This window comes from Hypomesus transpacificus, chromosome 10 (assembly GCF_021917145.1).
Source record: "Hypomesus transpacificus isolate Combined female chromosome 10, fHypTra1, whole genome shotgun sequence".
Taxonomy (NCBI): domain Eukaryota; kingdom Metazoa; phylum Chordata; class Actinopteri; order Osmeriformes; family Osmeridae; genus Hypomesus; species Hypomesus transpacificus.
In genome coordinates, this window is record NC_061069.1 from 12,136,985 (window position 1) to 12,149,563 (window position 12,579).

At 41.8% G+C, this 12,579-nt stretch overlaps 1 protein-coding gene across 2 annotated transcripts in view; it reads right to left on the reverse strand.

Annotated features, from left to right (window-relative positions):
* Positions 1 to 645: 645 nt before the first annotated feature.
* efr3a (EFR3 homolog A (S. cerevisiae)) overlaps positions 646 to 12,579 on the reverse strand; it is a 74,207-nt gene continuing 62,273 nt past the window's right edge. For both annotated transcript variants that reach the window (XM_047026759.1, XM_047026758.1), the window contains 8 exons: positions 12,054 to 12,185; positions 11,590 to 11,657; positions 9,314 to 9,441; positions 7,067 to 7,152; positions 6,308 to 6,356; positions 5,874 to 5,977; positions 5,174 to 5,223; positions 646 to 4,780 (listed from right to left, as the gene is read on the reverse strand). In XM_047026759.1, the coding sequence (XP_046882715.1) occupies positions 4,675 to 4,780; positions 5,174 to 5,223; positions 5,874 to 5,977; positions 6,308 to 6,356; positions 7,067 to 7,152; positions 9,314 to 9,441; positions 11,590 to 11,657; positions 12,054 to 12,185 (723 nt within the window). In that variant the 3' untranslated portion in view covers positions 646 to 4,674. The remainder of the gene's footprint in view (positions 4,781 to 5,173; positions 5,224 to 5,873; positions 5,978 to 6,307; positions 6,357 to 7,066; positions 7,153 to 9,313; positions 9,442 to 11,589; positions 11,658 to 12,053; positions 12,186 to 12,579) is intronic.

Consider the following 12,579-nt stretch of genomic DNA (forward strand, 5'->3'; position numbering starts at 1 on the left):
TTGGAGATGGGGAGAGACCGACCTCAACCTGAGTCTGCTGGGGGTCAAAGACAACCAACACAAAGCATGGTCCAACCTCACAACCCCAGACCTAGTAGGCCAGGCATGGTTCATGTTCACGGGAGGCCGGCAGGGATGGGGGTGAAGGAGGAGGAACAGGAGGAGGAAGAGGAGGAGGGAGAGGAAGGTGGAGAGGAGGAAGAGGAGGAGGGAGGCGAGGAGGAAGAGGAGGGGAAAGAAGAGGAGGAAGGAAATTAACGGAGGATACACACCAAATTAATTTGCCTAAAATGTCTCAGGGAAGGAAGTCCTGTTGTGTACTTTTCCTCCTGTTATATGTGCTGATGAGTGTAAGGAGGGGAATCTGAAAGGTTATGGATTTGGGTCATTAAAACATTTCCCTTTCTTCAGTGTAGGACTTAGGGGACGCTGCCTAAGACCAATGAGACAAGTGCTTTTGTAAACAAAAAAAGATACATTTTTAGGATACATTTAATAAAGATGCCCAAATTTGTAATGAGTAGTCCTCGCATTTTAGATGTGAATTTATTTAGATTTAATTGTTTTATCGATAACTTCCAATCTTGCTTAAAATAACGAAAAATCTTAAAAACCTTGAAAACATTTCACAATATATTCACAAGGTTTGATAGAAACAATTTATTGTATTTTTGTATATTTCTCATACAATGATCTCTATGCATGTGTGATATGTGATGACTGAATAAAAGATCTGTCATAGTGGTTAAAACCAACAGTGAGCAGTTTGAATCAAGCCAAGCTTCAGTGGTTTTCAATTACATTGCAAAAGGTCATGAACTAGAATGACTTCATGTCTTCATTGCGATTGTTGAACGATGACTTCAGATCAGGCACAAATCACTTTTGCATCACAAAATATTAGCATGAGACTGATGGCCTAACTCCATATCGCTGTGGTTCCCTATTGGAAAAACTGTACCAGAGAAATTGAACCGGAACCTGTACTGATTACATGGATGATTACCCATAATGACATATTGATAAGGACAACATCAAATTAATCAAACAATGCTAAAACTAAATCTCCCCAAGTACCAGGTACATAACATAAAATGTGCAAACAAATGCCAACATAAATACATTATTAAGTCTCCCATTGCTATTGCAAACTGGGTGTGCACCCTCTCATTAAACATTATTTTTTTATAATTTGTTAACTGATAAATGGTCACTGTTACTATCCTCTCACAAGAATATCTGTGTCTAGATGTTTACGCAAATTATCTTCTCGTATGTTTTTATTTGAACTATTAATAAAACAGGTCTTGTGACCTGATTTCGCTAAGAGATAACGAGATAAGTTTGACCCATGTGGTCATTTTTCTTTTTACTCTTAACAACCATATAAACAGAATACCACAGTGTCGATTGTAAGGAATACAACATTTTACCTGACTGCGTTGCCTTGGAGAACCTATTTCTGGAGGTAACTGACTTCAAGAGCATTTTATCCCACACCTTTCATTGTGTTGTCCTATCCCAATTATAAAGAAACACCTAGATGCTTGACAGTTACAGACTGTGCTGCTAACAGGCTTATTATGTCTGTCAGAACACGTAGTCCCATCTTCCTCAAGGACATAAAAGTAGGTGGTACAGTACTGGAGCATTTATAACTCCAGTCTATACAGAGAATAACCTTTGATGAGACAAAAAACAACCCTGTTTAAACCCTAACTACCTCCAGAAACACGGGACTCGCAACTGGTACACAGAATACACACAGCAACCAAGATCTTAATCTCTATCAGGCAACATGCCAACAATAGAATGCATATCTAGGCTATAAAAATATATATATGTATAATATGATAGGCTTTGATGACTCTTTCTTAGAGTACATGATACTATATGGCCTATAACAACCTAAGTGCCATTTCTCATAGTTCACCCTCCACATAGATACTGTTGCTATATGAACAGTCAATCTATACAATGCATCTATACACACCACTTTTCCCTAAGGTAAGACATCCCATAATCAAACACATTTTAAATTCTATGATCTGACCAAAACAATGTAGATATTGCACATAGAACACACATTTAATATGAATTTAGATTAAGTGTACTGAGTGGTTTTCTATATTAGATCAAATAATATGAATCAAGTTAACAAAATCACCTTAACATTAAAATGGAGTTGGATGGATTTTTCATTGTTTTGATCAATTGTGGTCTGGTGTAAGATGGCCTATCCAAGCCCAGTCCAGTATTGAAGTCCCTGTCATTAATGACACCAGTCCTTTCTTACGAGATGACACACTATCCAGATTTCGGTTAAGTCAGACTCTACAGCTTTCCTTTACTGCTGCTCACAGACACAGTCAGACTGAACTCATACCAGTCGCCATCATCACCAGGGTAACAAACCTGCCCTTCTGATCAACCTCAAACATCACAATACCACCTTGAAAATACACAAAAATCGCCATCCCATAATAATAACAAAGAGCCATTGGACAACATTCCAGAACCTTCACTCGATTCCAAACCCTTTAACTGTAACCATCTACAAAATAACACATACACGCTTACTGGCCTTGTGTTGCGATGTTTTCCAGAATAAACTACCCCTAAAGGCATTACTGGGTAAACACGCACACAATACATACTAAACCATGCCTCAGCCCTCTGTGCTTGGTCGAACCGATTTGCTTTGTTCATAAGGGAGAGAGCAAGTTTGTAACCATCTTCGACAACATTAAACGGCAGAGTCTTAACACACGGCACGAGGCTGCATAAACCAGCCAGAAAACTGAAGGCAGGGCCCGGAAGAGCCAGCTAACACCAAACCCACATTCAACGCCGTAAACATAGATTCATATCTGTGTTATTAAATTGCTCAGTGGTGTGTCAATGCTGCTTGCAATCCGACAGAAGCTATCCTCCGGAAGATGAGCCTTTCAGGTTGTGTTATAAAATGTGGCGGTGGATTTCTTTGGCGATGGAAGTGTTTTGGTACTCTAGATGGCAGACAGTGCTAGTAAAAATGCATATTCGCTGTTGCTGTGAGTTGTTAGTGTGGTCTACAAAGCCTCAATATTGCGCATGTTTTTTCCCCCCAAATACTCCAAATTACATTCCAACAAACAAAATCACAAAATATTTCACAGGAAGCTAGAGCTTTGAAGCCTAAAGCAACAATTAGACTCAACTGCTCACATTGTATACAAATTACACTCTGGCCAACAGCAATAAGCATATTACTTATTATGATAAGTACAAATCTGATGACATCAAAATGCAGATACAGCAAAATACTGGAGTTACAAATGTAAGATGTGTGTGCCTGTGAAGTATAATCTGTTCATATTTTAACCCCCCCCCCCCCCCTCCCCAGCATCTCTCGTTAAAATCTCTTACAAGAATATACTGTAGAATAAACGATGCAAATATGTTGCTGTCTACATACGATTGCGTTGTGCTTAATAAGTTCATGCTGGTTTTCAGTGTGGAATATTGGAGTGGGATGAATACAAGACTCCATTTGATTCTACTTTGTCCTGCTGTAAGGTGTTATGAGTTCAAACTGGACTGACATGGCGTGAAAGCAGTGGTAACAGTGCAGTGTCAAAATGTACAGACTGAAAGCTCTGCGCCATTAACTTTTTACACTGCTATCATGCACAATGCTTGACAGGTCACTGTTCTAGTCATTGTTCTAGTATGAGGAGTCATGCTAAAAAATAAAAAAAAATAAAAACATTTTTAAGCAGCTTTCAAAAAGACTGAATTCTAAGGGAGCTATTCTACAGTGCCGTGTGGAACAAACTTCTGACAGGAGAAGTAGGACTAAAAGCTATTAGCTTTGTGCCAAACCACAAAAGTGCTCTAAGAAAGACAGGCAGAGAAGGTAATCTGGTGGAAAAACACACAAACTGCACAACATATGAACTGGAGTTGAACTCGAAGCTGAAACCAGTAAACCATCAAGTACTTGAAATGATAATTATTTTCCCAAACTACTGCAGAAGACTACATGATTGCAGTTCCATACTACTTATCCCCCCCGTTGTCCACAGTGACAGTTATCAAACTGAATAACACAGAAATATATTTTGAGGAATGTTACAAATACCATGTAATCAGATCATGACCATTTTCTTTCATCTCCAACTGGCTTTTTCCTCAAGTGCCATATGAAGGGTTTCTTGCTGATTCGTGGAGCTAACATTAGTACCTCTGGCCTCTGGTTTAGTTTCTTTTAAGTTCACGGATCATGTGGTTTTCTGTCCTTTGGTCTGGATTTGACCAGGGTTTTTAGAACATCCTGGGTTGCAGTAAGTGCTCTAGAAGTGTCTTAGACAGCCTCCCTACACATCCGTCTCATTGGAAAGGCTAACCTGCTCTGCTAACATCAATAATATAATAATCGTGATTTTTTTTCCAGTGGCTAAAATAGATTTCTGCTAATTAGCCAATGCAAAGCAGCTAATTGATCGCTATGTGAGGTGGTCCAGCCTGTTAGGGAGTTATGAAAACACGGTCACATTAGTGGTTCAGTTACACAGTTTGTAACAACTCTGGTAGTAGACAATACTCCTACTAGTCTGTTTTTTTTTTCTCTCAAAGAGATAAATATAGAATATAAGGTGGTTGAGAGGTTGAAATGTGAGGCGTCGTTTTGCTCTAGTAGACACACAAGTCTGGGAATTTCATCTCGTAGACGGGGACAGACTGGTTCTGGGTGTGGCCGGCAGAGATGGACACCACCCCTGATGGACTGGGGGGAGGCCTGGGGAAGTAGAGACAGGAAGGAGAGTTAAACACTTACATTTCTTCATTAAAGCAGATGCTCTTATCCAGAGCGGCTTACAGTAAGTACAGGGACATTCCCCCCCGAGGCAAGTAGGGTGAAGTGCCTTGCCCGAGGACAACAACGTCCTTTTAGCACAGCCAGGAATCTAACCGGCAACCTCCTGATTAATATTCCCTAACCGCCCTAATCTGACTCACATAAACAGCAAGTGAAATATGGAGGATCAGGAGAGAGCAACCAGAAAAAGAAGGGGTTGATGAGGAAACCAGATGTGTTTATGAGAAAGAAAAAACGAAATAAGCACAGCTTTATTGAATAATATGCATTATAGATGATGGTGCAATAAAACATTTAGGAAGATGAAATTACCTAATTGTGAGCTCGAAGATTTGAGCCAGCCTGTCGTGCAACATGTTGGCCTGTGGACAGAGAATTGCAAAGGCACTTCAATTGCGAAAGGTAATTAAAAACGTAAGACAACATCTATAAGAAAACATTGTTATTCATACAAGAGTATCTACTTGGGGAACTTGTGTGGTGACTTGTTGATTTTCGATGAAAAAGCCTGTTGGAGGACAACATCTTGGAGGCTGACATTTTCAAGCTCTAGTGAAGCCCCAACTCAGTTGATTTACAATCTTTAATAATCCAGTACATTCTGCCCCTGTGTTATCTGTTCAAGCACACTTTTCGTGGAACCTTGACAGAAAATGGTGATTCACATGAACATGTCTTTTAGATACATCCATGTGTAGATTTTATAGTCTCAGGTAGTGTTTCCCAAGCTTGGTCCTCAGGGAATACCTGTAATGCATTTTTCAGATCAGAGGTCTTCAACCCTGGTTCTCAGGGACCCCCTGTTCTGCGGTTTTAGATGTTTCCCTGCTCCAACACACCTGATTCAAATGAATGGGTCGTTATCTAGCTCAGCAGAAGCCTGGTAACAACCATTCATTTGAATCAGGTGTGTTGGAGCAGGGCAACATCTAAAACATGCAGGACAGGTGTTTCCCTGACGACCAGGGTTTGGAACTACTGGTCTATGGAACCAAACATCTCCAGTGTTTACCTTGGACTCGCAGTGAGCGGCGATCTCCTCAAACGGAGCCTTCTGGAACTTCTCCATCACCTGGCGTCTCTTCTCCTTCTCCTGCTCCTCTAACCCTGTGGTGTCTAGAATGACAGGATCCACAAATCACCACTTTGTAGTCGTTATATCCACTAAAGATTTAACATAAGTTTAGTTGTGACCCCTTTTTAAAGAAAACTAAAGGAAAACTTGATGATGAATGCCAAAATGAAAGACAATTGCTTTATTTGTTCAATTCACTTTAAGGCATCTTAAACTATTTTTGGCAGTTATTTTACAGTTTCAAAACAATGTCAATTACATTATTCTTTGTAAGCAATGTAATTTCGTAAGTGATACAGTGCATCTTTAACTATACATTTTGAAGTAAATTAAAAGTACATTTTAAGTTTAAGCTAGTTTCACCAACTCACCAATGGCTTTCTTCAAGGTCTCAAAGGTAATCTCCTCAGCCAATTCAGACTGTTGGAAGAAAAACAAGATGGCAAACATTCAAGAAATGTTCATCCAAGTGAAACAACCTCTGGCAATGTGAAATACTGTTAATGTGTGTGTGCATAAATATAGTTCCACAGTCACCCTGAAATAAAAAATATCATAGCTCTGTGTGTATTCCAACCCCCTCACCAGGTTTCATTTAATTTCAATCATTTTAGCTGGAAATTTGCATTTAGTGAGAAACTGTCAGATGAAGATTTCATCGGAGGTGACAGATTGACACGGAAAGCTGTCTCTGCTGGAGCTTGAGGCTATGACAGCAAATTACAGTACTTCCCCCTTAAGCAAATATAGATGGGCTCATTTCTTATTCAGCCTAAAAAAAGAGGTTCATGTGTATGAATCAAGGGTTCTTGCTTCTGTGTGCTCTGATACATCTAGAGGGTAAAGATAAATGCTGCAGGGCATGTTAAAGTCATGAGAAGAAAGATACAAAATGAGCCTACCATGTTAAATGATTTAATGCAGGTATATTGCTAGATTGTTGTACAGTACCCTAATACAGGGACCTTTTTAACCAATATTCCAGCTTCAAAGACATCCATTCCCTCAAGCCTTTCATATCAGGGAACTACTTTCCATTTCAAAATATTAGAAATCCAATATCCTTGCACCAATCTCTAAAATCACACATTGCGGATATCAATCTCAGATGACTTCCTGTTCAGACACACCTTGTCTGGGAGGCTGTTGGAGAGGATGTCCACTTGCAGAGAGATGGTGTCGACGAAACTCTTTCTCCTGCTGAGGCGGTCTTCATCTGTTCAGAGGAAAGTATGTCAGAAGAGTACACAGATGCGTGCCAATATGGGACAGAACAATTTCTAACACATAGTCCCCCAAAATATCTCATGAATATCATGCTTGAAAACTGACTCTTGTCGGTGTAAAACTTGGGTACCATGACAACGTTGGATTAAACGACTGTAATAAGCCAACAACTTTCTCTACAGAACATCACCTGCTTATGCTCGTGACAGGTGTTATAGTGAGTCACTATGACTCTTACCACGTTTTCCTCAAAGAAAACTTTAAACAGGTATGACAAATCAGTGCAGAAAATACTCTAATGAGACTGTACAATTATAAACATTAGACAGAAGCTGTGGTTATGCATGCGTGCTAACTTGCATCGTTAAATGATTAATGACGCAGATATCTACATTCAAATATCGAAGAACATACTTTTCTGCCAATCTCTATCACAGACTAACAAACTGGTCCAACCAACATAGAATAATCTTATGAAACAGGACTGGATCTATGCCGACAGAACCCTGGACTCCAACACCGTTGGCGATGAAAACCCTAACCCCCACCACCGTAAAAAAACAACAACTCTAAAAGCACCATGAACATGTAAGTGTTAACATCCCTGCGGTCTGTGTAAATGTGCCAAGCAGGAAGCCAGAGACGAGAGCCTGGGTCCAAAAACCCTCCCCTTCACCACCTGGTGGGGCCTTGCTTCGGCTCTGCGGGAGCATGGAACACAGTCAACACAGGGAACGCCAGGGAGGAGTTCTGCCCGGTGACAGATTACTGCTTTTCACAATCGGGATTTGATTGGCTGACACTGAGAGAGGACAGCTCTGGAAATGTATATTGAATTATACGCGTATGTATGTGTAAACCCTGTAGAAAGCAGCGGAATATGTTGGTTCGGAGGATGCTGTGTTCGTGCAAAGTTTTCTTTTCTTTTGCGGGAATGACCTGAGCCTTGAGAAACCCACACTGCTTCAAAAACGCCTTGATAAAGAACCAACTGTACATGTTAGCAGACAAGACTTCCCGCTAACTAAATTGATGCATACAAATCCATGCCAACATATTAAAGTGAATGAGTATAATGTTTGCTTCCACTTAGTTAATAGTTAAGAACTGAAATACATAATTAAATATTCATGTTCTGTAACCAGGTCAATTCCAATCACGTACTAAACAGACTGGCCATGATGCACAAGGAGCTACTGTTTACATCAGTTGTGCAAACACAACATGTAATAATACCAACCACAGCACGGACAGTTCCTTTTCTACAAACACCTGAGACTTGTACTCACCGTGAACCACATCCAAATGAAGGCACCACAGTTACAAATCATTACTCAGCAGAAGTTTAAAGGACTAATAATTGGCACTGAAGATCATGTATAAAGCTACTATGAGGTTTCTAAAGCCCAGGATGTACTGTAGGTGGACATAAACAGGAAGTCGGGACCTCCAGCTGTAAAGGGTCAAAGGTCAACTGAGGGCTCTGGTGGTACATGGGTTGGCCATCTACAGATGAGAGTTCTCCATCCATGGCACTGGGTGTGCACTGTGTCACCGGCTCTTAGGCTGAATTTGATTCTCAAATTATTGAGGACGCCTTCGTCCCAGAAGTTAATTTGTTAATTTAATTTTTTCTTCGAGAACTACCACCGCAATCAGTGGCAGACACAAGCCAAACGTGCAACACCCACATACCCCTTGTGGAGAACCAAGATACTGAAAGGACAACCTCTCTAACTGAGGTTTGGTTTTAATGTCTGTACCTCTTGAAGTCTGTCTGCACCTGTTGAGGATCTTTCCGACTGTGTACAAAACTGATGCCAATGGCCAGCGTGGGGGACAAACACCAAGACGATTTGCTCAAAGTCAATCAAGTTTAGAAATGTTTTGTACCCAATAAACCGGCAGGCAATAAGGCAACTTCCTGACCATCTAAGACTATCCCTGGAACCCATTATCGATATCCAAATTTTAACCCAAGCACTAGTTCTGTAAAGTTCTGGGAAGTTGGACAATATCTGATGAAGATAAAGGTTTAACACTCATATATTCTCAAGTAGGAAATTCTAGAAGCCAGAAGTTGACTTGGGATTTATGAAAGCTTTTGGGGGCAATTTAGTTGTTTTTAGTTTTGCTGTTGCTGTGCTCACCTGTGACCTGAGGCACGTACGGGATGATGATGCGCTCCACGTTGTAGCCCGGTCCTGCCAGACACTCCGCCAGGTCAACATTCTGGAAATACAGCGCTCGCTCCTCCTTCTCCAGGGAGCCTGGAAGCCTGGGGAGGAGGTCCGAGGGGGGGGACATGAGGTCGACGTGATCTCAGTCACAGACAAATACAATTTCAACAATGATACGTTGTACCTCCAAAGGTCCAGTGATTTGTCAGTTTCAAAGTTAGAGGACTTTAAGTTTGTAACTTTTTTTTAGATAAGTTGTGGGTTCAGGCAGGAGAACTCAGGAATAAGTTATTTTTAAACATTCTTTCGTCAGTGCAGACGCTTGGCGGTATGGTTCAGCTCGCAACACCTCTCTGCCCAGAATCCCAACTGAGACTACGCCTCGACATCCGGACCCAGAAAGCTGTGGTTAATTGCAATGTTCCACTGAGGTTTTCGCGTACAATAGATAGCAGGTACTGTAAGAGGTTTGAGTACTGAACAGACTTTAGTTCATTCCAAAGTAGGATTTGAAAATGCAGCTGTTAAGCCTCTTGTGGAAACACAAATATCGCATGAAAAATTATTTCTTTATGTCATCCTTCAGTGATTACTATGGACTGTTAAGTCTATGTAAATTGCCAGCAGTAATAACACTGGCAATTAGAGAGCACATCCAAAGTCTTATTATTCATTGTTAGCTGTTAAATCAAAACTTTTGGTGATTGTACTGCAAGGAGCTTGGAATGAGTCTAAGGAATGAACCCCCACTGACTACTCTCTCCTGGTATGTATTCTCTTGTTCAACATACTTAATCTCCGGGGAATAAACTGATGCAGACAAAACGGATGCAGACAAAAGCCTCTCTCGCCCAAGAATCTAATTGATGTCCAGAAAATCCATTTGTCTATCAGCACAGAATGAGAGGTGTGGCTTTGGGTGGGGAATTAGTTTAGGGGGTTTACTCTTAATGCCATCAGATCGTGTGGTGACAACATTCATCTGCTGACAGACCCCATTTCAGAGGCTGAGCTGTGAATAATCACCAGACATACAAATAGACAGAGATAGAAGGACTTTTGCAGATTAAGATTTAGGATGTAAAATCTGTCCTGATTTTGCCTTTGGCATTAAGCTGTAAGCATTGTTGTTTTTTGTCTTATTCCTGAAAATAATAATTCCGCAAAATATCACTCCAGAGGTAGTCTGGTGTATTGGTTTGTGGAAAATCCTTCTCAAATCTTTTATTCAGAAGATACAACTGTTTAGGGGTCTATGATACTGTGTCAGAAATAGAAGGCTTAGAATAGAACCAAAGGGGGTTGCAAAATCTCTCTTGAAACTATTCTAAACCAATTTACAGAGCAAATCAGAATAAAACTCTCTCAAAGACTCAGACATCAACATTCAGGTTTACATATTTACTCCAGTTGGCGACTTAGAACCATTTTCAAAGGGGATCCAAAATCTTTGTTAAGCCAGAACCAGCCACAATTTGCATCTGGCAAACATTCATTAACAAGCTGCAGACGGCGGAGCTGGTTTTGATACACTCGGCTCTCCCAAATCCTCCATCACTTGGCCATTCAACTGAATCCAATTATGGAGTTAAACTTCGTGGAAAGGCCCTTTATGAGGGTAAACACAGGGTGAGTCATGGTTTGAAAAGACGGTCCAAACCAGAACTCAAAGTTAATATGGTTCATCGGACACCATCAGTGACAAGGGCAAAGGCACCAGGTGCTGTTGATGACTCGCTGCCATCTGGAAGAACCAGAGGAGGTGCTGTCATCGCCAAGAGTAGAGTAATGCCAAAGCCTGGTGGAATATCCCTCTATTTTATTAAGGGATAGGTTTGTAAAAAAAAAAATTGGAAAGGCGTTGTTGTTCCGAAGTATAATGATGGATACTCATGTATGGCATAAGTACGATATTTCTGACATGTCTAAACTACTGAATACACAAACTACAAGGTCATGTTTGACCTAGGGGCCTTGCCATCTGTTCAGGATTGCTGCATTCATCGCTACCTCTACACTATGAGCCATAACCCCCATCAAGGACACATGAATCCGATCTGAAGGATTGCGGCCGCAGACGCAAACCAGGATCGGGGCTTGAACACCACAGTGGGCGGGGCCAACACAGTGGGTGGAGCCAACACAGTGGCCGGGGCCAACACAGTGGGCGGGCGCACCACAGTGGGCGGGGCCAGAGGCTCTTGAGGCTGCTAGCAGATCTGCTGGGAGTGGATGAGGACACTTACGGACACTTCTCTCTGAAGATGTGCTCGGGGAGCAGGTAAGGGGCCTCCAGGTTCCTCAACTCAATGACCTGAGGGAAGGGGGCGGGGCATAGAGAGTAGGTGGAGGGGGGGACATAGAAAGTGGGTGGGGGCAGGGCATAAAGAGTAGGTGGAGGGGGCAGGGCATAGAGAGTAGGTGGAGGGGGGGTATAGAGAGTAGGTGGAGAGGGGGCGGGGCATAGAGAGTAGGTGGAGGAGGGGGCGGGGCATAGAGAGTAGGTGAGGGCATAGAGAGTAGGTGGAGGGGGGAGAGAACAAAAGACAAGAGAGAGGGGGAGAGGGGGAGAGATATAAAGAGAGAGACAAACATATGTTTGTAAAAACAAACACCATTCAAACAAGCAGGCACGTATTTGACAGCACCTGGCGTGCTGTGTGCTGAGAGCTAGGTGCTGTGATGTACGCGGGGAAATTTAGACACGTACCTTGCTGACGTGCTGACAGAAGGGCGGGTTGGCGATCATCTGGCTCAGGAAGTTAAGGTAGGCCGCCACCAGAGCCATGATGCCACAACGGATGAACATGGGCATGTTCTCCTCATTGGCTAGCGACATGTCCTGAAACAATCGTTAGCAAGGAACAGTAAGTCATTTTTGTCAAAGGGAGGCTTTTAATAGCAAGGCTTGTTTATACATTCCATAAACATAAGGACAGCAAATTAAGATGATCTGTATAGAAGATTCAAGTCTCTGATTTACATTCTGTCATGGTGCAAAATACTGTAACTACGAGCACTGTTCGCGCTGATTTTCATCCCAAGTTTGACGTCAGAGGGTCACCCAGACAATAACCACACCCCCACGGTGGGAATTTCTCCAGTAATGAAATCCTAAACATTCCTCCCCATGACCTTTCACACCACCAGCAATGTTCGCAATCTGCAAAGCCCTTTGTCTGGATAAAGAAATGGTAAATCCTGCAGGATTATGTGGTTCAGGGTAGCTCAAGTGT